General features: G+C 36.4%; 1 protein-coding gene across 11 annotated transcripts in view; it reads left to right on the top strand.

The window, feature by feature from the left end:
- Agfg1 (ArfGAP with FG repeats 1) overlaps positions 1-21868 on the top strand; it is a 42290-nt gene extending 20422 nt beyond the window's left edge. For 2 of the 11 annotated variants that reach the window (XM_051190589.1, XM_051190585.1), the window contains exons 3-15: positions 707-822; positions 4063-4225; positions 4886-5039; positions 8183-8302; positions 8951-9022; positions 10190-10399; positions 11386-11566; positions 13745-13821; positions 13996-14088; positions 17604-17651; positions 19565-19723; positions 20544-20635; positions 21190-21868. In XM_051190589.1, the coding sequence (XP_051046546.1) occupies positions 707-822; positions 4063-4225; positions 4886-5039; positions 8183-8302; positions 8951-9022; positions 10190-10399; positions 11386-11566; positions 13745-13821; positions 13996-14088; positions 17604-17651; positions 19565-19723; positions 20544-20635; positions 21190-21249 (1545 nt within the window). In that variant the 3' untranslated portion in view covers positions 21250-21868. The remainder of the gene's footprint in view (positions 1-706; positions 823-4062; positions 4226-4885; positions 5040-8182; positions 8303-8950; positions 9023-10189; positions 10400-11385; positions 11567-13744; positions 13822-13995; positions 14089-17603; positions 17652-19564; positions 19724-20543; positions 20636-21189) is intronic. The other 9 variants (XM_051190590.1, XM_051190587.1, XM_051190592.1 and 6 more) reach the window with 6 other exon arrangements.
- Positions 21869-27611: the final 5743 nt, after the last annotated feature.

Here is a 27611-nt window from a genome sequence, read left to right on the forward strand (position 1 = left end):
TCATTTCTCTCCACCAGCATAATTGTCTTGAAGTTTGTGTACCACCACATTGTTCCTTTTATTTGCTGCTTAGTATTCTGCCTTTTTTTGTTGTTAAGTTTTTTGAAAGGGGTTTATGTTTTTATGAAACCAACTTTATTATCTTTCTCCTTTAGTCTTTGTATCTTATTTGAGTTCTGACTCATTTCTCTTCAAAAGAGTTAAAATATCTCAGACTCTTACCTGGTTAAGAAAAGCTAGACTTGTTCTGCTTTTACTTATATTACTGTTAAACTTTATTAACAGACTGTTTATGATTCTGGTGTTTGTGTGTTCTTTTTGTTGGTTTTTAGCTTACTAAAGGGCCCTAAAATTGCTGTTGATTAAGTTACTGTTATCGGCAAAGGAACTGAGGTTCCCACAGATTATTTGACTGCTATGGTTTACAGCTCATGATCATGCCAAGACCAAAAGAACCCCAGTGCTCTCAAATCTCAATTCACTACTTGTTTCTTTGGGAAGTTCTGTTCATGAGCTGTTGCTGAAATTTCATTGTCCTGCAGCATGTGCCAAGTGAGTTTAGTTCCTGAACTTATCACTGCAGTGAATGTTGACATGGAGAGCAGCATTGTTAATAGCTTTCTAAAAGAACCAGAGTTTTTCCTTAAAATTTTATTAAATGAAGACATGGAATTTAACACTTTTTCTTTTTAAATTCTTTCCAAAGGTCTGTAAACAGATATGGCTAGGATTATTTGACGATAGATCTTCAGCAATTCCAGACTTCAGGGATCCACAAAAAGTGAAAGAGTTCCTACAAGAGAAATATGAAAAGAAAAGATGGTGAGTAGTTTAAAGCCTCCCAAATCACAAGTGTGGTTGAGATTTGATTGACACAGTTGAGGTAGACAGGCAGAACTGAAAGAATTAAATGATGGTGGGTACAGTCTCATTACCTTTTGACTTTTCATTAGATTTGGTTTCCAGAAACCATGGTGATATCTTGCATGTGTACAAATAAAGCCAGTCTTAAAGTCAGAGAATGGAGTTTGCCACTAGCTAACCATAGAGGTCTGGAGGTCTGTACAGACAGGAAGTGAACAGGATATAAGCAGTGAGAAATAGGAACTCGTTCTCTTTGTCTGCTGAGACACGGAGATAAGGTGTGGCATGGCCTGCTCCTTCTTTCTGGTCTTTTAGCATTTTCCTCCTGCCATGGAAAGTCAGTGATCTCTCCTAATTTCCTCAGATGTTTTAGTCCTGTAATGCTTCTTTCCTTCCAATCTTTATGTCTTTAGCAAGTGTTTATTGAGTAGTATATCTTCCAGGCACTGTGTTAATCTTGTGTAGTAGTAATCTGTTGTGTCTTGCTGGAAATCTTTGCTCTATATATCTCTTTTTTTCCCCCATCCAAGAAATTAATTTGCTGCTTGGGCCAGAAGGGAACATTTTCCCTCTATACTACACTAAAGCCAGTATGTCCCTTCAACAAAACTGTGGAGCTGGTATTCAGTATTCAGGACTCCTCAGCTTTAGCTTTATGAAGTAACTAAGTACAGTAGTGACTAACTGTGGTCTCTTTTTATGGCAGTCAGTACTGAATAATACATACTCCTTCTTGGGGGAGTAAGAAGATGAGAGAGTTAAGGATAGAGAGGGTGGCTAATTGGGAAGCCTTTTTTCCCCCCTGAGGAACAGTATTTTGACCCAAGGAGTGGGAATCAAAGGTATTATTGGTGGGAGGGAGTTTACTATAGTTTATGGAGCAGATTTCCGTGAACAGAAAACAAATTTGCTCTTAGTTACTCATTGTGTACAAACTATATTCTAACATTGTTTTACAAGTTTAGATTAACTAGGACTCTCTTCATATGTACTTGATGCATTAGGTAAGAATAGGTGAAATGTACCAGTGAGATTTTGGTTCAAAGAAGAATATTAGAAAATATCCCTAAGGTGATAGTTAAATATGGTACATAAATGACTTCTAGTTTTTCAAGACAGGATTTCTCTGTGCAACAACCCTGGGTACCCTGGAACTAGCTCTGTAGATCAGCCTGGCCTTAAAGTCATAGAGAACAATTAATTCTTTTTAAACAGAAGCCATCGTCCTTTTGTCATTCTTGTTCTTAAGTTTCTGGGTTTTCTAGCCTATAGATAGAACTGTTCTCCTTTAGTGGCCCTAGCATAACTGTTTCTTTTTGCAGCAGTGTTAATTTTCTACAGTTCAGAAAGTCAGTTTGTGGTTAGGAGTTAGCTAGCTGGGATTTTAGCTAGCTGAGAGAAGCAGGAATGTGAGAAAGAAGGAATGTGAATGCAGAGTTAAGTCCTCTATTCCTTTCCACATTCTTAACAGGAAGTTTTCCTTCAGATCACAGTCTTAAAAACCTAAAACTCTCAGATAATAGTTTGCTAATTTTTCCCGTTTCCTAAGAATCACAGTAGTTTAAGAATATTAGAGATACAAGCTTTCTAAATGTGATGAATTGGGCTGAGCGTTGGTGGTACATGCTTTTAATCCCAGCACTTAGAAGGCACTTGGCTGTCAATTTCAAGAGCCAGGATCTACATCCACCTGCCTCATGCTGCCCTAATATGATTAGAGAACAGTGAATGGGTTTGCACATGGTCTGAGCAGTAGCCACTGAAGGCAGCTAGTTTCTGAGAACGTTTGTTGTAGGAAGCAGTGCAGCAGTATGGCTCTTTTCATATAGATACTTATTCTTACTCTAAGTGGGACAAATAATTTTAGCCGTAAACTGTTATTTGTCATATCTTGTGGTCAGAATTGGCCATACTGAAGAATTCATGTTTTTAGTGCAATGCCAGACCATTAGAGAGCATGAGTTTGTTTCATTCTCAGATCTCATCATATCTTGTATTTACCCCGATAAGGTTCGTTTGTTTGTGATGGCTAATGGTTGGATAATAGCCAATTTACTGGCAACTAATTCTAACCACACTACAAATGTGAATTTGTTAATCCCCACAGCAGCTTTATAGATTAAAAAAGATGGAAGCATGGAGTTGAAGTTAATTTGCCCAAAGTTTCACAGCTGTTGAGAGGTAAAGCTGGGGTTTGACCTCTGTCTCTGGGAGAAATGGTTTAGTTACCTTAACTATTATTTCTTGGCTCCCGCTTGAGCTGGTGAATCAGAGCAAGGTGGGAATACACCTAAAATTACAGAGTTGCCATGTAATCCCTTCCCTGGAGATGAGCATTGCTGATACTTGAGCATTGTATCTCTGTATTCTTTTCCTCCTATCTTCATTCCTTCCCCTATGTGTGTGACAGGCAGAGATCAAACCTGAAAAACTTGAGTCACTTGGGCATGTATACCTGCCAGATAAGGGGAATAACTATGCAGATTTATAGGCATTTTAGCATAATGTATATACACAATTTTTTATTTATAGATATTTGTTAGCTTGTTTCCAAGTTTTTTAAAATTAAGATTGCAAGAGTAATATAATGTGTATCTATATATAGTTATCTAGTTACTTGCTAAGGATAGATTTCTAAGAGTAATATGAGGTGAAGAGCACATCTGAATATGTGTTTTCATTAGATAGCAACTAAATACTCATAGTTCATATAGATCAGAGGTAAATAATGCATTAATCTACATTTTTATTTGATTTCAGTTCATATTCTCTTATGGCTTGCTTCTTTGGTCCATTTTAAAGTAAAGCCTTGTTTTTAATGATTTATGCATTTGGGACCATTAATTATAATGAAGTATTTCGTCACCATTTCATTCATCTCCAGATATTTATGATCTTAAGAGTTTCTCATTTTAAAATTTACAGCTGTGTGTTGTGTAGGTCTTCTGTCTTCAGAAAACAGTTGCTATAGTGTATTGTCAAAGGAAAGCAATGAGTAAATAGTTGAAACAAGTTTAGTGACTGATACTTATTTTTCCTTGAGTAATTTCAGATAATAGTATTAAGCTGTCAGTTCTAAGTGCTACCTTTTCAAGTAAGATTAATATTATAAGAGTGTTATATAAAATTTAAATTTAATATTTTAAATATGATTTTTCAAAATTGTCTTAGCAGTCTGTTGTAATTTTCACATTGCAGGTATGTTCCACCAGAGCAAGCCAAAGTGGTGGCATCAGTTCATGCATCTATTTCAGGGTCTTCTGCCAGCAGCACAAGCAGCACCCCTGAGGTCAAGCCTCTGAAATCTCTGCTGGGAGATTCCGCACCAGCACTGCACTTGAATAAGGGCACACCTAGTCAGGTGAGGGGTTGGTAACTCTTTAAAGATGTAGGGAAGATTGAGTGCTAAGAACCTTCAATATTGTATCTGTCTGATTTGTAATATAAAACATGAAGATTGTTTGATATGTGGTTGGAATGTGTGTTTTTGACGCTCAGTTTGTCTACCTTGATGTGCAAGTCTGATGACCAGCAGAGTCAGAGAAGAATAGCCTTTGTGGTACTTTAACAGAAAACATAACTGATTATGTGGCATGCTTATTGTCATTGAAATGTGCATGGTTCTGCAGTGTAACTTACTCCCCAAACTGAACAGACTGAAACTATTTATATGTTGATACTTAAATATTTATTTTGTTTAGGATAATGTTAGGGCTGTTACTGTGCAACCTTGTTACAATATACTATATACATAAATGTTTTGAAGCAAAGTTCTGAGGATTAAATCCTGCCCTTTGATATTGTATTCTAGGCTTCTGAATAAATCTTGTTTTTACAAGACTTAAAGTGGAAACAATGAAGTCAGGATACTGTAACTCTTCTTGTGTAGAAACACTTTTTTAATATAGTGAATTAGAGATAGCTGTTATGTAAAACTTAAGCAGATCTGACTGAAAACTCTTTGTAGTTAATACTTCAATGTGTAGCTTAGAAACACCATGAGTAAGTAATGTGCTTGTAGTCCCCAGTTGTAGGTCGCTCTCAAGGGCAGCAGCAGGAGAAGAAGCAGTTTGACCTTTTGAGTGATCTTGGCTCAGATATCTTTGCTGCTCCGGCTCCTCAGTCAACAGCTACAGCCAATTTTGCTAACTTTGCACATTTTAACAGTCATGCAGGTATGGCTTTTCTTGATAACTTTGCCCAGGGTATGTGTAAATCATTTATTGTTTATTATAAAGTATCAGTGTGCATAGTCCATTGAGGAATTTTGGTCACTCATACGGACATATAACCACAGTACTTTAGGGAACTTTTAGATGGGCTCATATGTAGTTCAAGCTGGCCTTGAACTTTGCTGTGTGCTAAGGATGGTTGTGAACTCCTTATAGTCACACTCTACCTCCCGAGTGCTGAAATTAAGGGCATACATTCAACCATGCTCCCACCCCCACCTTCACCCCCACCCCCACCCCGTTTTTTGAGACAGGGTTGCTCTGTGTAGCCTGGAACTCATTTTGTAGACCAGACTGGTCTCAGAAAGAACTTGGATTAAAGCTGTGTACCACCACTGCCTGGCCATCTACTAAAAAGTACCCAAGTATCACAGAAAAGATGATATGTGACTTCTTTCCATGAAAAAAATCATAGAATATTCTTCACTGTGTGTGTGTGTGTGTGTGTGTGTGTGTGTGTGTGTGTGTGTGTGTGTGTGTGGGTGGCAGTGGGGGGGATATACATTACACGGTGAGTGTGGGGGTCAGAGGACAATTTGTAGAGGTCCCGTGCTCTCTCCTTTTTCATCAGGTGGGTCCTGGGGATTGAACTCAGGTCTTTGGGCTTGGTGATGTTCATGTGTATGTGGATACTGCTTTTTTACTAGGGAACATTACAAATGACCAAATGTGAATGTAATTTAGGTATTAATCTCATGTTACTAGTATTATTTAAGTGATTTTGAAGCAAATTTTAGACATAAATAGTGGTGTCTGTGCGCCCTCTCTCCCCATGTGTGCTTTTCTGTTCACGCATATGTACATGGACCCTCTGGTTAGCATCAGTTAGTTGTCTTCCTCAGTCTCAATCCACTTAACTTCTAACACAGGGTCTCTCACTGAACTTTAAGTTAATCAATCGGCTAGACTAACTAGCTAGCAAGTTCCAGGAAGTTGCCTTCCTAGGGGTCTACCCCCAAGCACTGGGGTTACAGATGCGTATTACTGAACCCTGCTGTTTTATATTTGTGGAGGGATCTGAGTTCAGATTCCCATGCTTTTTGTAGTAGCTGCTTTGCTGAATGAGAGTCATTGCCCAGACTCTAGACTTTTCATTGTTAAATATCATAGTAAGTAGTAGAATCATTCTAAATAATTGTAAAAGTTCATTAGTCAGTATTCAGTATTCAAATTTTCATTCCTGTTCATAATTTTGTTTGTATGTATAGTTTGTGTTAATGTGTATAAACACGTACACTTACTCTCATATATAGTGTGTATGTGGTTTGTTAGAATTAGTTCTCCCCCCCCCCCCAATGTATCCTTTTAATTGAAATCTATTTTGGTTAGGTTTCTATAGGTTGTCCCTTCATTACCCCCTCCCCCTTTTGGGGTCATTTGTTAGAGAAAGGAGTAGGGTATTACTTAGGGCTTAAGAGACACATAAGTTTAAAAACTTAAGACTTATTTATTTGATTTGTATTTGTGTCTTATTTGTATGTGTGAATGTATAATGAATGTGGAGGTCAGAAGAAGGTGGTGGTTCCCTGAAACTGGGGTTCCAAATGGTTCTAAGTCACTATGTGCATAATAAAATTGAACTTGGGACTTGGGTCATCCTCTACAAGAGTATCACATGCTCTTATGCACTGAGCTGTGTCTCTAGCCCCACTTTGCTTTTTAAAGGAAGATAGAGCAGTTGGGTCTCTTGAGTTTAAGGCCAGCCTGATCTACATGGCAAGTTCCAGGCCAGCTAAGGCTACATATTGAGATCTTGAATATGTTAGAAATCTGAAAATTTCAGTTGTTGAAATATATGATGGGTTTCCTTTTCCTGTGTTAACCTATCTACAAAAATTCCCCAAATAAAACTCTCTCCCCTTCCCTTTTTGGTAACCTATGTAGCAAAATGCCGCTTGACCAAACAAGGGACCAAAGTCATGATTCCTATTTTGCCTACATGTATGTTTGTGTACCAAGTTTATAGTCCCTGAGGGGGGCTAAGAGGGTGTGGAGCCCTCTAGAACAGGAGTTACAGACAGTTGTGAACCACTATGTGGGTGCTAGGAACTGAACCTGGGTCTTTGCAAGAGCAGCAAATGTTCTTAACTATTGAGCCATCTTTCCAGCCTCTGTGAGTTTATTATGGTTTTATCTCCTTTTTCAAAATGCTTTTTAATTATCTTATTTGCCTATTTAAAGTTTAGAGAACTCTAGCATTTTGATCTGAGGTTTGTGTTATAATTGCTGGCTTTTACAGTATCTTTAGCTTTTTGGTGATTGTGTCCATATACATTTCCCCCACTTTTATGTGCTCTTGGTGGACATATTTATAAACGTTAGATAAACCAGAAAGTTGAGCATGATAGTACATACACATCTATAGTTCCAGCACTTGGGTAACTGAGGCAGAAGATCATAAGGCCAGCTCAAGCTACATAGTGAAGGCCCTGTTTCTCAAAACTAAAAAAAAAAAAAAAAATAAAACTTTATTAATTGATAAAACCATCTCTATATCATTATTTTAGGTATTTAAATTACTTTCAGATTTACCAAGCTCACTATCATTTTAAAATAAGTTACTGGGCTGGGAAGGTGGTTGAGTAAAATGTTTGCTATGTAAGCATAATGACCTCAATTTAAGAGTCTCTCTCTCTCTCACACACACACACACACACACACACACACACACACACACACACACACACACACACACACGATACAGAGCGCAGCGACTTGGGAAGACACTTGCAGTCAGCCTCTGTACATTGTTCACATACACACAAATAAAATTAAAATGGATTTCCTAAAATGTAGTTAATGTTCTGGAATAGCTTACTTTTGTTACTAGAGTTTTCAAAATAGTACTGTGACTAAGGGTATTGTGGAGAAACCTATGACTTTCTAAAGCATTTTTGGAAATTTCTGGAAACTGTTTAATATGCACTACTAATTTGGGTTAAAAAAGATCTGATTTTTTGACTTGATTCTCTTTAAAGTGAGTTATATTACATTGGCATTTTCATAAAATTCTTAAATTCATTTGTCATGTCTTTTCAGTTGTAGTTTTCATATTCATTAACATATGTTGTCCTTGCCATTTACAGCTCAGAATTCTGCAAATGCAGATTTTGCAAACTTTGATGCATTTGGACAGTCTAGTGGTTCGAGTAATTTTGGAGGTTTCCCCACAGCAAGTCACTCTCCTTTTCAACCCCAAACTACAGGTAGAGCCTCTCCAGCATTATGCTTAAATGTTTGCTTTAAAAAAACAAAAGTTTCCGAATGTAGTTTTGAAAAACTAAATTCTCTAATGACCTAATTTTAAAGTAGTTCTATTTTGCAAAGCTCTGGGGAAACCTGAAATCTTTGTTTCTCTGAACTCTTTGGTCATTGTCTGCTGTCCAGCACCCATCCTCCTCTTCCTGCACATGGTTCTGCCTTAAAATTCCCATCCACGGAGGTTGTAAAGCAACAGTTTTTAAATACATGAAACACAGTGATTAAGGCTGATGATTTATCTTTCGATAAGGAAGCTAATTGATAGCTTCCATAGAAGTAAAAATAAGTTATTATATGGGGCAGCAAGCTTAAGAAAAACATTTTAACATTAGTCAGATATAAATTTTTAATGATCACTATAATCAAATATGGAAATAATATTGTGCAGGAATTGGTTTTCAAGAAGATTCTTCCATAAAGTGTACTGTTTTCAGAAATTCATTGAACCCTTATTTAGCTTTTTGGCTATTTTTTCTTTCAACTTTTAACTCTGTATGTGTTGTCTTAAAACCTTTTTTTTTTTTTTTTTTCCATTTTCTTTTCTCCCCCTCCCGCTTTAACTTTCATCATTTACATAATTTCTGGCTGTCCAGCATTTAGAGTACTTTCATCTAGCTGCAGTTTTGGTGAATTTACTTCAGCTTTTCCTCTCCAGGCTACCCACAGTAAGTGCTGTGTCCCATAGGCATCTTTTATTAATTTATATGCTTTTTGTGTTACTTCATGTTTTTGAGTATGTAGGTCATCATCATTTATAATGATAAGGCTTCATAAATTTGTTTTACTCTCTCATCTCTTACTAAACTCAGAGTTAAAGATAATTTTAATGAAAGTTTATTTAATAATTTGAAATAAAATATTTATAAAAATCTTAAAAATTTTAGTATTTATTTTGTTTGCTAGCTACTCACAATAGATCATTGTCTTTTTACATGTCTGTGCTAGTTTTAGCTGATTTTTTTTTTTTTTTTAAACCTAATTTTTAAAATGGAGACTTGCTGTGCTGACCAGGTTGACATTGACCTGGCAATCCTCCTGCCTCAGCCTCCCGAGTAAGTCAGATTATAGGCATATGTCACTATGCTCAGTTTTCTTTGAAACAACCAGAGTTTAATTCTTGGAAAAGGTCAGTTTGTATTTGGTCTACAATGTCAAAGAACAGATTGATATAAGTTTTGCATAGCTGGCAATTTGTCCTACTTGTATGGTGATACTGTTTTGACAGTTTAGGAAGAAAGAGCTAGTACCTGTGTAGGACTCAAAGCAGAGAAGAAGGCGCTGGCTGTAGTCTTGATGAGTGCTCAGCAGAGTCTCTAGGGTGAGAAAGCACTTTACAGCATGCTGTTGACTGGTATGTGAATAGTGCTTTATGATGCCAAAAATTACTGTCATGTACTTTAACTTTTATGCCTTGAACTACCAAGGTAGGAGTTAGTTTTACTGTGAGTGAGCATCAGGCTGTTGAATACACATTGAATTTGCTGTGTAGAGTTAAGTAATGGTTCTTCAAGTGGAAAAGTCACGGATTTTAAAAAACTTTAAAACCAGCATATTCTTAAACATTACTCAGAGTCTGTTGAAGAAATGTAACGTGATTCTACTGTAGCTGGAAGTAATGTCATTACAATGCTTCCATGACATCTCCACCTCCATAAACAAGCTCTGTTGTTTATTCCAGGGAAGATACTGTTAGGGCCTTTGAAAATAAAAGTCACATTAATTATACGAATGGCCTTATAGGACACTTCCCTTAGGCAGAAATGATCACAAATAATCTACCAGTGAGATTGAGAGAAGCCTAGAAATTTCATGCTTTGTTTATTCTGTTACAGGTGGAAGTGCTGGATCAGTAAATGCTAATTTTGCTCATTTTGATAACTTCCCCAAATCCTCCAGTGCTGATTTTGGAACCTTCAGTACATCCCAGAGTCACCAGACAGCATCAACTGTTAGTAAAGTTTCAACAAACAAAGCTGGTTTACAGACAGCAGACAAATATGCGGCACTTGCTAATTTAGACAATATCTTCAGTGCTGGGCAAGGTATCAATGTGTAAACAAAAGAGATACTAATTTGTATAAATTGCATATGATAAAATCTGAGGTGGCAATTCTTTTCTCACTTGTATAGAAGTTATGTGTACATTAAATGTTTTGAGTGAAGGGTTGTTGACATTTTTGCATGTAAAATATCAACTATAAAATTGAAGATGTAAAGTTACTTTTATGAACAGTGATTTTCAAAAGAAATAATTGAAAATAATTTTGTTTTCAAAAATATGCTTTACGATTCTATGGCTACAAAGGGCCAACATTTTTCATTTACTGAGCTGATCATAGTGCTATTTTGTAATTTCAATCATATATGCAGTTTGAACTATTTATTAACATTTTGGCATTTTGACACACACACACCCTTTTTTGTTTGTTTGTTTTTTGGACAGGGTTTGTCTGTGTGGCCCTGGTTGTTGTGGAACTCTCTGTAGACCAAGCTGGCTTTGAACTTACAGAGATCTGCCCGTTAGTTTTCTAATGTATTTTGTAGTAAGTTTTGCCCTTTAGACCAGTATTTCTCCTGTAACAATGTATAGCTCAGTAGAGAACAGTGGGGATGTTCCTACACTGGATTTTGCATCTCGATTTCATCTCTAAACTGAGAGGTTATAGAATTGAGTTCTTGGACTTTATTTCGTGAATTATTCCACATAAGGCATTTAGAGCACTGCTTAGCACAGGGAGTATTCATTAATGTTTACTGTTAGAATTATCTCTGGGTTTTTTGTTTTGTTTTTTCTTTTTTCATGGAAAACTTTGGAAGAATGGCACTTTTAATAGATTATATACATTAGGTCCATCATATAAATTTATGTGTTCATTTGAACAAAACCAACTGTTCTTTAAATCCTGTCCATTTAATGTTTAGATCAAGTTAGTGTTGGGTTTACCTGTGATTCATGGCAAATATAGTTAATGAACTGGCAACATAATATTAAAGTTTTGGTGTAACTTCTTTGTTTGTTTGCCTCCAGGAGGTGATCAAGGGAGTGGTTTTGGGACCACGGGTAAAGCTGCTGTTGGTTCTGTGGTTTCAGTTCCCAGTCACTCAAGTGCATCTTCAGACAAGTATGCAGCGCTAGCAGAGTTAGACAGTGTGTTCAGTTCAGCAGCCACGTCCAGTAATGCATACACGTCCACGAGTAATGCTAGCAGGTACAGCTGTCCTAGTCAGCACTCCTGACTTTGACCTTTTGGTTTTCTATGTCTGAATAACATAGTTAAAAGGGACTTTTGTGGGGTTGTAACTTAACAATAATTGAATAGTTTTTAAGTTGAAATTGAATATAATTTGCTGTTTAAAATATAATTCTTGAGTATTTGCCATATTTTGTCAAGTCTTAGAAATCTTAACTCCTTTTCACTCCTGGATGCTAAATGTCAGAGAACACAAATTTCTAAATGGACAATTACATATGGATTGTACTCAGCAGTTAATCCATTTAGCAGTCAAGTTGCATATGTCAGGATATAGTTCTTAGTCTGTGTGCACCAAGCTGCACTACCAATGTAAGTTCTCTAGCTCATCATTGTCATTTAGTCTTATAGACTACGCACACACTTGGATGCTCACATAAAACTTGTAGAAAGGAGTTCTAAAGAACAGGAAGACTACGTGTTTAAAATATCAGCCTTGTGTTGAATAAGGTCTTGTGTAGTTCAGTAGTTCAGGTTGGCTGTGAGTTCATGGTCCTGTGTCTCTTGTCTCCAAAGTGCTTATAGACATGTGCTTCCAAACCTGGAAGAGCATTAGACTTCCAACAACCGTTAACACTTATAGGGAGTATACAGCATTGTAGTTATTTCTTTTGGTCCATTTCTGTTACTATTATTATTTAGTTAATTTCCCTTTGGTACCTTTTCTAGAGGGAAATTCTAACAACTTGAGATGGAATAAATTGAATCAAAATAATAAAATTTGGTATTATTTTGGTTCACTTCATTAATATTATCTGTGTTATATTTTAGTAATATTAACAAGGTACTGAAAGGCCTGGATACATAGATGGAATCCATGTGATAAATGGATTATTGATATTGCATTGTGGTGCATTATTGTTTTGCAAATATGATCTGTGGAATGCTTGAGTTACCTAAGAAAGGTCTTACAGATCTCTGAGTTCAAACCTCTTTCATAATTCTGAGATGATAATTTGATTTTTTAGTGATTGGCATTTATATTGATATACACAAAATACAAAAAGACAGGAAAGCCTTGCTGTAGAAATTAAGGTAGTATCATGAGAACAGGCCAGAGTATCGTGTTTCCTTATGTTGCCTGGGCTATAGTGTTGGACTTAGGATTCTTACTCATTCTTTCAAGTAGCATGTGACACTGTTGCTCTCTTTACCTTGCCGGTAGTGTTGATTAGTTTTCCTAACTACTATTCTTGGTATAATTATAGCATTTTCAACCTACTTAGTTTTCTATTAAATGTGTTTTCTGTATGTTAAGTTAGCTATGTATCAAATAGTTTGGGCGCATAGTAAAACATGTGGTCACCTTGAAAGAAATTGACCTTGTTAAGTTTTGGGACAAACCAGCTATTCGTATTATGGTGCTTTGAATTTGAGTATTTGTTGGAATTAGTATGATCACTATAAAGACTATGCTGTGTGCGGGAGTGGTGCTCAGGGATAATGCTTGCCCAGCATTTGATTCCCAGCACCATGAATGGGCACAGAGGTGCATACCTTTATTGACACTACCTGGAGATGGAGACAAAAAGTTTGGAAGTTCAAGGTCATTGTACATGCTATATGAAACCTTGTCTAAAAAAAAAAAAAAAAGAAACAAAACTTGTTGAAATTGAATGTTAGAATTCTGGGAAATTTGTGCGTTCTACCATAAACTTGAAAGTGAAGATGAACTTTGATTTAAGTTTATTGATAGGTTTCAAGTCTCCATTTCAGGCTGACCTTTAGGAAACTACCAGTTTTGGTGTTAAATCAAAGAAAATGAAATGTTCTTACTTGTTAAGTATGTTTATTACGTTCGTGTCCATCCTGTTCTTCAAAGAAATATTATATATGTATGGACTAGTAGAAATATACAACAGAAATACTTAATGCTGTTGTGTAATGGAATCGATTCTCAGATGCATGTTTTTTGTTTTTTTCCCTCAATTTCTATATACTACTGATTGACAAAGGTAGCATGTATAAACAGTTTGTTACTGGAATTTCAGTAATTTTTCATAATGTAAACTTACCTTGAGTTACTGGTGAGAGCCGCAGTGATGTGTAGTATAGTTCATTTTTATGTGCTTCTACATCTTGTAGGTAAATGACCTTGTTTCTTTATTAAACGCTGACTCTTGATCTTCTTTGCAGCAGTGTTTTTGGAACAGTGCCTGTGGGTGCTTCGGCTCAAACACAACCTGCTTCGAGTGGTCCTGCTCCATTTGGGGGTATGTGCTTTTCATAGAGAACATTGTTTTGGGGGTGTCAGAAGGTAGGAAGAGAGCAACACTTTATTATCAAAAGGTTCACTTTTCTGTCTTGAAAAGTATAGTGAAGAAATTTTAAAAGTCTTGAATATAAAATATTAGAATTTTATAGCATATTTTATACTTCTTTAAAAGCTACCCCTTCTACGAATCCATTTGTCGCTGCTACTGGTCCTTCTGCGGCATCGTCTACAAACCCATTTCAGACCAATGCCAGAGGAGCAACAGGTAAGAAAAAACTGATCAAGGAACCATAACTATGGGGAAAGGAGTTTAATTATTTGTTCATTATTTATTTACTCACTTTTTATAAAGCATTCCTAAACACAAGGCCTCTTTCTGCTGAAGCGTAGTGTAGGAAACAATAGGTGTGTGTGTTCAGAAACAGATGTCATCCAGTATTTGGAAAACCAAGGCAGGAGGATAGTGAGTATGAGGCCAGCCCGAATCACATAGAAAGACCTTGTCTAGCTGGACACATGCCTTTAATCCCAGCACTCGGAAGGCAGAGGCAGGTGGTGGATCTCTTTGAGTTCGAGGCCAGCATGGTCTACAGAGCTAGTTCTAGGACAGCCAGAGTTACACAGAGAAGCCCTGTCTTGGGAAAAAAGACAAATGCTACTTAAAGTTTGTGAAATTTAGGAATTTAACAGTAACAAGGAAACTGAGAAGTTATGTTTCAACCCTTCTGTCTGAAACTTTGGTTTTCTTCAGTTAAGGAAGCTCAAATGTGGGAAGGAGAACTTGATTGACAGTAATAGTTCAGCTTGTTTGGTGCCAGAATGGCTATTAGTCATTCAGTATTAACAAAACATTTCATAAAAAGCCCTGTGCGATTATATCAGATGAGTACATTTTGTTACAGTAACTCTAATTAAATAACTCTAGTGTCTCTTTTCAGGGTTCCTATTTTATGTTTCTTTGGTTTTTGTATTTTAAGAGAGCTGAGGATCCTAGGCATGTATTCTGCCAACTAAATTATATCCGTTTTCATTTATCTTTCACTACTTTTTGTTTTTATTAATTCTGTTTATCCTCCTATCTTTTTCTATACTTATTTCATACCTAGGCCATTCACATCATTCTCATTGTATTTCTCCCAGTTTTGTATTAACTACCATCGACTGGCAAGGCATGTAAGCAGGTGTTAAGTGCTGTGGCTAGCTATCCATTTAGTTCAGACTCCATAAACTTTGTAGATTGGAACCAGAGCTTTAACACCAATTACAGCAAGTGTTGATATGAAGATTTAAGAGTATATCATTATAACATATCTCTAATCATTAAGAATTAGTAATTATGATAAATGTCTATCACTGGAAATACTAAGAATTATGACAGTAGAGCTAGTGTGGTGATGTTAGTGAGAGGCAGAGGAAGATCAGGAGTTGGAGACCAATCTGGACTGCTACAGGGGGAGTCTGTCTAGACAAAGGAGCAGAAATTAAAAATTGTGATACAATAGTCAGAATAATAAGTATTGTATTTTGTTTACACAAACACCTTAATCATAACTTGAGTATTTGAAATGCCTATCAGATTTAATTTTAAAAACCAAAGTTTGTTCAGAGATTGGAGAGGTACCTAGATATATAAAGGTATTTCTCTCTAATGCCTCATGACCTGGAGCTCACACCGTGGAAGGAGAGAACCATTGTCCTAATGTGTGTTGTGTTAAAGTTGCAACTTGTGTGAGAGTATATACTAACTTAGCTCCAACTAAATGCTGTTAATGAGCAGTGCTTTTTGGGCAGATAGGTTGTTTGAAGTCAGATGCTATAAATCACCTCATGTGTTTGTGTTCTGTGTGTACATCAGAGTTAAAGGAACCTCCTACCGCCCCTTTATTTTTTGCTGTCTTTGAATAAGAAAGTATTATAAGAGATAAGACTCTATTTAGAATATATATATGCATATGTATTCTGTAGGGGATATAAGCAATATTTAATTTTGAAGTTTATCAGAAAGAAAATACTGTCCCTAAGTTTTTATTTCAAAAATAATTTTTGTTTGCTTTTATTTTTTTGCTTTTTTTTTTTTGTTTTGTTTTGTTTTGTTTTTTGTTTTGAGATAAGTTTTCTCTGTGGATCCCTGGCTGTCCTAGAACTTGGTATATAGACCAGGCTGACTTTGAACTCAAATCTTGCCTGCTTTTGCCTTCTGAATGCTGGGATTAAAGGCATGTACCATCATTCCTGGCTATTTCAAAGTAATTTTTGCATTGTAAGGGGTTTTGAATATATCACGTTGGCTATCTTTCTTAGGTTATTATTGGTTTGGCTAAGTTGAAACAAACATTGAAGCTGTGGCGCCACAATGCTTTACAGATACACTGTCTTTAGGAAGTTCCAGGCCTTTGTAGCACTTGAACTCCTGGAGGGGTCTTTCTTCCTCTCAAACATGTTAGCCCTATGAAATACTCTTCTGAGATAGCTTTACAAGAACAGTGTGTGACAGACAGTTCTATCCTCTTGAAGATTAAAAAATAAGTATCAACTTAGACTGTCAGCTCTGTTTCAGAGTAAAATATGGTGGTGCTTAATACTGGTTAGCTGCCACTGTTGACTGAGAATTTCTAAAGTAGTTTTATTAGAGAGTAACTGTGATGGTTGTGTGGTAGGGCTTGTGAATGTCTATAGCACTTGTGTGGAGGTCAGAAAACAGCTTTGGGGACCAGTTCTTCCATTGTGGGATCTAAGCATCGAACTCAAGCTTTTGTCTGCTGAGCCATATTGCTGACTTTGAGAAGTTTTAAAAGCAGTGTTCAATGGAAAGAATTCTGTGCCTCAGTAAGTGCATAGGGGATATGCTGAGAAAACACAGCTTAGTGAGCATTACTGAGGCAAGACTAGTTGAAGCCTTTAGATTTTAGATTTCTAAGAAGAGAGTTAAATGCATTGACCAAACCCCCCCCCTTTTTTTTTTTTTTTTTTATCACAGAACACTTGTCAGCCTTTTTTTTTTTTTTTTTTTAAACTTTAAAAGTAAGTGTGTGTGTGTATGCCCCCATGCCTGGCTCTTAAGGTTGTTAAAGTTATAGTATATCTTCACGTGATAAAACAGAGCTAAGATTTACTTTTGTTTTGAGACAGTGTCTCACTCTTCAGGCCTGGTTGGTCTGGAATTCATTATATATGATAAGGCTGGTCTCATATTCACAGAGATAACCCCCCCTCCCTGTTGCTGGAGATTCTCTTTCTTGTCCCACCAGGTCCTGCTCCTTCAGCTCCAAATGAACACACAGATGTTATATTAGTTATAAACCTGTTGACTGATGACTAGGGCTTCTTACTGGCTGGCTCTGTCTTAATTATTAATCCATTTTTATTAATCTATGTATTTCCACGTGGTCTTGGCTTACCAGAAAATGTACGGACCTTCTACTCCTTTGTCGACTACATGGTGACTATCAGAAACCTACAGCAACACCTCCCCGTGCTGGAATTAAAAGTATGGGTTGCTGTGCCCAGCTATGAAAGATTATTTTTAAGAAATAATTCATCAGTTTCTCTTCACTTGGTATTGTTCTAGGCTGTTAAAAGTGACATATTATAATGTGATTGATATAATTGAAACAAGAGGTTTCTCTTTGTGGATGAATTTCCATTGTATATTCCTGGGACACCCAGTGGGCAACACTGTGTTCTAACTCTAGAGCTCTTTAATGAAACCAGTTAACTTTTACTTTAACAGTAACTGTACATAACTTAATTGACCTTGGTCTCTTTATGGCTTCCCATAAGGCCTTTCTGGAGCAATGCATTCTCAAGTGTTCCCTCACGCTCATTTTGGTAGGTGGCCACAACTAGATTTCTGTGGCAGTTTGTCTAGCTGCTTGTGGAAGCTTCTGCTAGTGTTCTGGACCCTTGCATGTGAAATTAAGTTATTTCCATGTTTTAATATGGAGTGGGCATGGATGTGTGGCATCAAGGTCATGTTGTATTTAAAGTAACATGAAAATCCTATGTAATGATTTATGTTTTAATACTGAAAAGCATTGCTTACCTCCATGGTCACAGTAGAATGTTAATAGCTATTTTGATTATGTTTCTTACGTTTAAATTCATAGTATTTTAAGTGAATCCTTTTGGTGTACCAAATCATTTTCCTGCTTTATATCATGGAGTTTGGTTTTACCCAGCTGTCCAAGCTTTGCTTTGAGTGCTTCCAACAGTAACTTGTCAGTTGCATCAGTGCATTTTGTGTGCAGTGAAACCTTCCTGTCTCCCTTGCAATGTGCTCAGGCTTTCTTTCATTCACTTGCTTCCCAATAGCCTATTGTTCTTCCCTTCTTCTATTCCCTCTCCCTGTCAATTAGTAAAGAAAATAAAAACAAAAACCTTCTGTAGTCTAATTAGGTTCCTTGAGAAAATTTGCATTGTCATAAACATTAGGATTGCTGTGAATAACAATCTTCTCCAGTTTGTTTTTAGGTAAGAACATTTTATGGAGTGCTCTTAATATTTAGTGTCTTTGCCTTAAATCAGTCACCTTTGGAAGTCATGAAATTCAATAAGTAAACTGATATGTTTTTACAGTGTTACATTACTGTTACTTGCTTCACTAAGTCCCTCTCTGTAGCCAGTGTATCATTGGCTCTTGGGAAGGTGTTGTGTTACATATTTTCTATCAGTTACTCACACAGCCTTCTGCTAGTTTGTTCATAAACATGCTTGTTTATGTAACTAGAGTGTGATGTAGGCATATAACATAATCACTGGTGTTCCCACATAGATTCCAGCTCATGCTCTACCCACCAAGCAAAGCAAGCCAAGGAGGAGCTAGTAACATGGACACATGACCCATGTGCCTGGTAGTCTTCGTCTCTTCTAAAAATGCCCTCTGTATTTTTTTTCTAATCTATGTGTGTTTACCCCAATTTATGAAGCTCAGTAATCCTAGATATCTTTCTTCTAGTTGTGAAATGGGGGTATAGAAGTATGTGTTTATATATATGTATATATATATAAGTATATATACAGCTTTATATATGTATATAAACATATATACACACATACATAATACATATTTGTGTCTATATATTGTGTATATAAACATATAAAGATATATATATATGTGTGTGTGTGTGTGTGTATATATACACACACACACACACACACCCATGTAGGAACATCCTATGTCCTTATAATTGCATTAATGTTTTAAATAGAATTTCTTTCTTTGTCCTTGGCTGTAGTTATAAAACTGTAGTTTTAAATGCCCTGCCTTTTATTCTTGTTGCCCTATATATCCTATTATTTTTAGTGAACTCTTTTGAAGATATCTTAAATGTTTTTCTACAGAAATATGAACCTTAGTAATTAAAGTTTGGTTGTTCTTTCAAATTTAGATATAGGAGGACAGACTCAAACCCAGTATGTATACTTCTGAACACATCACAGTATGACTGGCTTCTGAAAGCAGACTATTATTTGACTTTAGGTAATTTTGTAGTGAAGATTTTGGGGAAGATTTCAAATGATAGTTTTAGTAGTTGCTTTTTGGTCACAGCATTTCAGAACAAAATTTTTTTAATCTATATTATAGTTACATTAGACAGTGCTAGTCTGTACAGACTTTGTCAAGATTTGGGGGTTTCAAATGCCCTTACTGTGTGTCTTGGTGTTTTCAGGGTAAGTACAGTGTATTCCACACTGTTAACTGCTGTGTGTGTCTCTGACCCACCTTTCTTTTCTTTTGTCAGCGGCAACCTTTGGCACTGCATCCATGAGTATGCCAGCAGGGTTTGGCACTCCTGCGCCGTACAGCCTCCCCACCAGCTTCAGTGGCAGTTTCCAGCAGCCCGCCTTCCCAACCCAAGCAGCTTTCCCTCAGCAGACAGCTTTCTCTCAACAGCCCAATGGTAAGCTTGAACAATTGGCTAGCTGCATGACGTCAGTCCCCTTTACATAGTGTTGTTGTAGCGTGCTTGAGACTCTCTTAAGATTGCTGTAATCTTATGCACTTAGTTTGACTACAGAAGAGAGCTTTTGGCAGTTCCGGCCACACATAAGAAGATTTATTGTGGTTTTGTAAATTTCCTTGACTGTATGTTAGGAAACATCAATGACTGTAAAGCCCTTTTTAGAATTTCCAGGCCTGTGTCTTATAAGTCCATCTTGTGTTTTCATATGTTCTTGATTTAAAATGGAAATTATAATTTCATGAAAAAATGGTTGCTGGTGTAGGTACATAGGTGACAGTTCTGCACTTGGACCTTGTTTTGTAAGAGGCTAGGAGATTCACTCAGCTTTTCTTCTTACCTAGTTGCTTACTTGCTGAAGTTTGAAATCCATACATTTCAAGAATGTCCTTGGGTCTTATACATTCAGTAGTTAGGAAATACAGTGCATAGAATAGTGATAAATGATGACATGTTTTATAAGAAATACTATGGTGTTGTGTAGAAGAATCCATTGCACATGACCCCTCTCAGATAGTCGCACACTCATCAATCAGTTAAATCCACCAGGGCAGTGACCTTCTATGGGCCAAGTTAGATCGTTTCAGAGCTCTGAGGCTCTCAGTACATGCCATAGGAAGTTTGTTTCTGGTGTCTGAAAAGACATAAGAACTAATGTTGCATTTCATATTGCTATCTGATAAGAATTTTTATGAAACTTGTATGACTGGGATTCGTCTCTTGGTGGCAATGTAACTGGTGGTTCTCTTATTTTAACAAGGTGCAGGTTTCGCAACATTTGGACAAACAAAACCAGTGGTAACCCCTTTTGGTCAAGTTGCAGCTGCTGGAGTGTCTAGTAATCCTTTTATGGTGAGTGTATTTTAGTTTTAGCATCTTAAAAACTAAGTTGTATTTTATTTTTGAACTAGGGAAAACAGAATGTGACTATTCCTGCATACAACTTAGTGGTCTGGTGGTATAGCTTATGTATGGCCCCTTATAATACCTGTAAGAAGTTAGTTGTCAATCATAGTAATGTGAAATGTATGCACTCTTATCAGAATTACACTTGGAGAAGCCATTGGATTTAGGGAAAAGGAGGCTTAAGAATGAGATTTTTTTTGGTTTTTGTCTTTTTTTTTTTTTTTTTTTTTTTTTTTTTAACTTAGAGGTACTTTTAAGTGCCAGGTTCCTTTGTAGGCAGTAGTCAGGCACTGTATAGAAGAATATGTATGAAAGGACATTGTAGTGTGTAAAAAGAAGTAGGTGATTTATAGTTTGTTGACAGCAACATTAAGAAATGAATTGTCAATAAACAATTCTTAACAGATGGTTGAATGAAGTTATAAATTTAAATACAATTTAATGCTTTCAACTATACAAACATAACTTCTGCTTATTTTTTCCATGTGTTTTTTCAATAGACTGGTGCACCTACAGGACAGTTTCCTACAGGAAGCTCATCAACCAACCCTTTCTTATAGCCTTATACAGACACTGTACTGGAACGAACTTTTATGTGATCATTACATCTCTCCGCCTCTTGCACTGTTGTCTTGTTTCACTGATCTTAGCTTTAAAAACAAGTGAAGTCTTTAAAAAGCCTGCATTGTGTATTAAACACCAGGTAATACGTGCAAAACAGAGGGCTCAGCAACAACTTTTCACTTGTGAATTGGCAGAAAAAGGTAGCGGCATCATGTATGTTAAAAATTGGCTATTATTAAGTTATTGCAGATCCCACATTCATTATGCTGCAGTACTGTACATATTTTTCTTAGAAATTAGCTATTTGTGCATATCAGTATTTGTAACTTTAACACATTGTTATGTGAGAAATGTTACTGGGGAAATAGATCAGCCACTTTTAAGGTGCTGTCATATATCTTGGAATGAATGACAAAAATCATTTGAAGCATTGCTTCTGGAAAGTTCAAAGTCAAAATCGGAAGGTTTTATTCATTCTTGAATTTTTCCTTCTAAAGAGCTCTTCTATTTATACATGGCTAAATTCTTTAAGATGTGGAGGACACCTGTCTGCGGAATAAAGCTGATCATGTTTTGCTACAGTTTGCAGGTGAACAAAATAAATATTAGAAAATACGCTATTGTTTTTGTGTTCTTGCTGCAATGCCTTTACCAAAGTGGCCTTAAATAATGAGTAGAGTTGAGAACATCTTGAATTCTTAAAGACTTCTAGTGACTAACTTTTTTTAAAAGGCCATGTAGAAAATGTATTAAAACTACTAGGACTGCTATATTCAGGACTGTGACAGTGGAAAAGCATTTAAATGTAGCTTATCAGATTCACCATGCTACTTCTAATTTCTCTGCAACTTCTTAATTTTGTGAAATTTGTAAATATGGAGAATTTGCATGTATGTGTATTTACAAGTATTTTTAAAGATCTTGAATTCTCAGACTGCAAAAGGCCTATTTTAACTATTTTTTTCTTTCTGTTCTCCTTTTTAATTGTCTTTGAATGTATTAGAAGCAGACATGCTTTGACTGTGACATGGTTGCACCTGAGTTTTTTCTCCTTCCCTCATTTTCTGGACACACTGATAACTATAGAACATTTGTTTGTTTGTTTGTTTGTTTTGTTTTGGGGTAAAGAAACAGGAACCCAGTGTTACCTTAAACTGATGAAATACTTTGTGTAAAAAGGTAGCAATACTAAGTTTAGTTAATCTTTTTGTTAATATTCAAATGAACTTGTTTATTTATATGTAGTGAAGCCTCATTTATCCCAAGATAATCTGGCAAAATGAAACACAACTAAGAGAAATGAAATGATTAAAAAAAAAAAGAAAAAGCTTTGAACAACACCCCTAAGTCATGAGTTTGTATGTAGAGTATATACATTTCTTTGATGTGAGAGTTTAATAATTGGATAATTTGATTTACTGGTCCATAGCATATTTGTGTTGATGAAAGGAAAGAGTCCAAAATGACAACAGAGAGAGGATGCCCTGCCAAAGGCCATAGGGACAGCCAGCCCTGTCTAAAGGATAGTGGTGTTAGTACATCTGGTAATGACTCTGTGCCATCCCAAAAGCTAACATTGCATACACAGTATGTAATATCTGTATGAAAGTATTTTAAAATGTAAAGCTTTGATTTTAGGTGATGTAAGCATCGGTTTGCTCAAACATTTTATTCATATTGGATGCACTTGCAGTGATGGCTATTACCATCGTGCTTTGAAGTCTGGGTGTTTACTTGGTTGTAGTCTGCTGCCCTCCTTAGCAGAAGGTGTGGTGTATATGTATGTACTTGACAAGTGACATGCCCAAAACTCAGCCCTGAAAATCCAGTTGCTGCTGCTCAGGCTCAGCTACACTTTGGGCATAGTCTTGAATTCTTTGTACATTTTGGGAGCTTTATCTATTTTCATGGAAGGAGAACTTAAATGTCTTTAAAACATCTGTTTGAGATTGTATTAGATTCAAAACAATTCATATGTACAAAAGTTATATAATTATAGGCCATTACCCAAATAACCCACCAGGCTTTCCATCTATTAAGTAAATTAAACAGTTGTTATTACAATAGTTTAAAGACTATTTTTTCTAGTAGACCTTGAGATGTGTAATTAAATGGGGGGACCTGTATTGACTTTCAGTGAGTGTTCGTAATCAAAATACAAGTACATAGATTTCAGAACAGCTCCAGTGTTAAAGTGGGTTTTCTCATGATCTTTCTCTTTTAACAATCTACCTCTTTTAGGCTTAAGTTTATTTTGCCTCTAGTTTAGTCATTGTTTTGAGCGTTTGGAGGACACTCAGTGACAGATCTTCATCCACCTGGCTTAGTGCTTGAAATACGTTTCTTGCTCTGTCTTTGATCAGAAATGAATTTGTCATTTAGGATGGCAAAAGTCTATGTTCAGATTTAAAACATCTTTTTCTTGTTTTTATGATACAAGGAATGTTTTAGGTTATTTTGAAAGTAGAGGATATATTGTCACTTTCTTCCATAAAATTATTTGTTCTTTAAGTTGGACACCCTTATCTGGGAGATGTTTTGGTCTTAGTCACTTCTGCTAGTCAAGAGAGTAACAGCTGCTGTCCTTCTGCCGGCATTTCTGAAACATGCTTCCCAGTCACAGTATTTTAACTGTTGAGAACCGTCAAAGAAAACTTGAGTTTTTCATAAGTTATATTTTAAATCAGTACAGAGGGATTTCTAAAACATAACTTTTAAATAAGGCTATAATAGTATTATTGTTTGTTAACCCAGATATTTGATATAAAATAACTTCAAAATGAAAACAGTGTTTATGTTTTGCCCACCTTTTTAATGTCAGGCTGAGCAGATACTCATCCTGGTTACCTTCAGACCACATCACACAGCAAAAAAGCACTGGAAGCTCACTGTGCACGGGTGAAATCCAGACGGTGAGAAAGGTGCACACTGTCTTAGAATTAGTAGAAAAGCAGATACAGCCTGAGGACACTCACATTAAATTTGTGTGTCTCTGGCATATTTACCTATGGGAAAACCTTGTCCCTTCTGGACTTTATGGGGTTGTTCGACTGGGAAGAAGTGAAATTCCAGTTGAAACCCTAAACTTCTTAGCATTAGTAACTATTTTAAGGTAGCAGCGGTGATGCTGTGGGTGTGGTGGCTTACACCCTTTCATATGTCAGGTCTGCACTGAGTGGTTTTCTTCTATCAGCTCATGTCATGGAATCTACAAGGCATAGAACAGGTAAGCTAGTTAGTTTTTATTTTTCAGAGTACTGTTGGATTAAATTTCGCTTTAATATTTAGGTGTGACTAGTTTCTCTTATTTTGAAATTTCAAGTTACTTCCTATATGTCCCAACAATACTTAAATCATTTAATATGAATTCTTTCATACTTTGATAAACTAAATATCATTTGCTCTGTAGAGTCTGGGTTTGTTGTTTTTGTTTTGCTCTTGTTTTTTTTTTTTTTTTTTTTTTTTTTTTCCCCTGACAGGGTCAATGATGTAAGCGATGGGGCAGCCTGTACCTCAAGCTGACACAGTGACTCATTTTATAGGGAAGCTAACCTTTATTTATGTAGTCTCTTCCTCTTGCAGTTTTAAAATTTGCTTTTTAATGAAAAATTTAAAATTGTATAAATTGGTTTATTGTATCCTCAAATCATTTGAACGTGTCTGTTTTAAAGCAGTGTCATTAACTTGTTTTCGCATGGTTGTATTTGAACAAATGAAGATGTGACCAGTATGTACACACCCATGACTGTGCTGGTGCTTCACAGGCATCTTTGAAGAAATGAACAGGAGCCTGCTGTGTAGTAGCAAGCTCATTTGACTAGCTGTCTGATGTCATGACAGGAATGCAGTTGGAAAGGAGCTCTAGTTAGACCACTTTAGTACAGCACTGACGTGTTATCTCCCAACTCATTCACTAGGGTCATTGCTTATCAGTCCTTTGTTGATTATATACAGACTCTGAAAACCTTTTGTTTTATAATATTATTAGTGATTCATTCTGTAAGCATCTGGACACTAGTGTATTCTTGAAAGGACACTGTATTTTGGAAATGTGTAATCACTGTGAAGGATTTAGAGAAGATGATGGTCTTCTCTGGTGTAGGGCTATACAGGTGCTGTGCTTTCTGCTGACATGTGGTCGGTGTAGCACCTCTCAAGGCTTGAGTGTGAGTCCCATGGGTGGAGCCTGGGCTTGAAGGGCTCCTGTCTCCCACCGGAGTGTTCTTGGTCTCACATCCGCTGCTTCCTTTAGCATATCCACGGGTACACCTTGAAAAGGTAGAAAAGGTAGGCAGGGCTTTTCTCTGGCACCTTTTCTTTTGACTTATGATTTTGTGTTGTTTACCCCCACTCCCCACCCCACGAAGACTTCCACCAAGATGGTTCATCTAATACCTTATCCATTCTGCATATTTTATGCCTATTATAGTTTGATTGTTTTGAATCTGTACTTGTCTATCACCTAGATCTCTGGGGGTTAATGAAAACAGGATGTTATGATTCAGGATTTTCTCAAAACAAAACAAAAAAAAAAAAATCCTAGAACATTTTATTTGCAGATAAATGTATCCTTTTGATCAAATTTTAAAGTGATTTGTTCCTCTCCAGGAACAATCTGAACAAATACTCAAAGAGCCTTGTGACAATGGGTGGAGTTAGTGGCTAAGGCAGCAAAGGTTCTAAACTGGTGTTGTATAGTCAATATTCCTAGAATGTGGTGAGTACAGCCAGGTTTTTAAAGGGTTAGAAGTTTTTATATATTCTAAATGGCATGTGTAGGAATTTTACAGTTGTGTAATGTACACAGGGTATATGGTAAACACTCCAGGGAAATACTGTTCCTGTATTCATAGTTTTCAGGAATGCTTATTATGTCTGTGTGTGTCTATGCATGCCTTTCATGGTTCTGACTTTTAAAAAGTCGAAATTTTAGAATCTGTTCCTTTGTTTTAACTTGGACCCCTTTCTATTTTACTATATGCAGCACTGTTCCATCATGTAAATGGCATCAGGGTCCAGAAGTGGATGTCGCTTTGGAAAGCAATATATATGCTTATGAAAATTCTTGATTTTTATCTGATAGGACATACCAGCTATTTACATTTGTTTTTGTATTTCCATCTGAGAAATTTTTCAGATCTCTCAGATAGTTTATCTTCAAATACTTGGAAAATCCCAGCATTTAAATTAAACTGCAAGGTCATTCAGTGTGATGGGGCTGACAGACTGTAGAAGCTCATGTCTTATTTTCACCTTAGTCTTTCTGTCACCTCACCTGTGACCCCTGCTCATCCTAAAAGAATGGCCTGAAGACTTTGTTTTACAGTTTTTAGTATTCTGCATCTCCTCATTCACCTTCTCTTGGAGAGGGAACCTTATGTTTATGAAAAGGAAGTACAAGCCTACTTCTTCACAACTAGAGCTCACTTGTCTTCAAAGTTAAGTCTAAAAGTTTTGATTTAGATTCCTTACAAATAGTAATATGCATCTAGTATGGTTATACATAGGAATTGCTTCCTGGTAAAGCTTGTTTTTAATGAGGAATGCTTCCTGGGTAGCAGAGTAAAATACCTTAATAACTGATTAAACTGATTAAGTAACTTACTCTGCATTTGAAGGACAGTAGGAAGGGGTTGTCTGGCTGTGGGCTATGTTTGGAAGATGTTCATTCATATGCTAAGGTTTTTGAATCTCAAGCTGGGTGCAGGAATTGGTTTTAGATATAAAAACTTACTGATTTTGATAATTGTTTCTTTTTTTGGAGTTGCTGAGGATTGAACCCTTGGTCGTGCATATGGTAGGCAAATGCTCTACAGATAAGTCTAGCTAATTTCTTACTCATTGTGAAATATTGAAAGAATTTTTTTTAAAAAAAATAAAGACATGACTTTGTGTACCACTTGGCCTCTTCAATTGTGTCCTCATGTAACACGGTGCCTGGGAAATTGAAATGAAAGAAGCTCCTTTGTGGTGTCAGTCATAGCACAGACTCCGCTACTGCTTATGCAGTTAGACAATATGGAAACTAGAGATACTAAGTTTCTTGCCTACTAGTGAAGGATAGTTCAATGTCTCTTGTTGACACAGTGAGACTTTCCTGTATCTGCTTCCTACAGAAAGGGCTTTTTCTTTGCTTAGTTTCACTATGTGTTTGTATATGGAATGTTTGTTGATGGAATCTGGTGTCTCTGATGAGTCTGTAGAGCAAACAACAGTAAAAGCTCCCTAGATTTTGTTATCCTGTTCTCTTATAATAACCTTTAAGATCGGTAGAAGTTTTAAAGTACCAGGTGTGGTGGTATCCACCTGTACTTCTAGTGCTGTGGTGGTTGGCCACATAGCAAGACATTGCTTGCCC

This window comes from Phodopus roborovskii, unplaced genomic scaffold (genome assembly GCF_943737965.1).
Source record: "Phodopus roborovskii unplaced genomic scaffold, PHOROB, whole genome shotgun sequence".
Classification (NCBI taxonomy): Eukaryota; Metazoa; Chordata; class Mammalia; order Rodentia; family Cricetidae; genus Phodopus; species Phodopus roborovskii.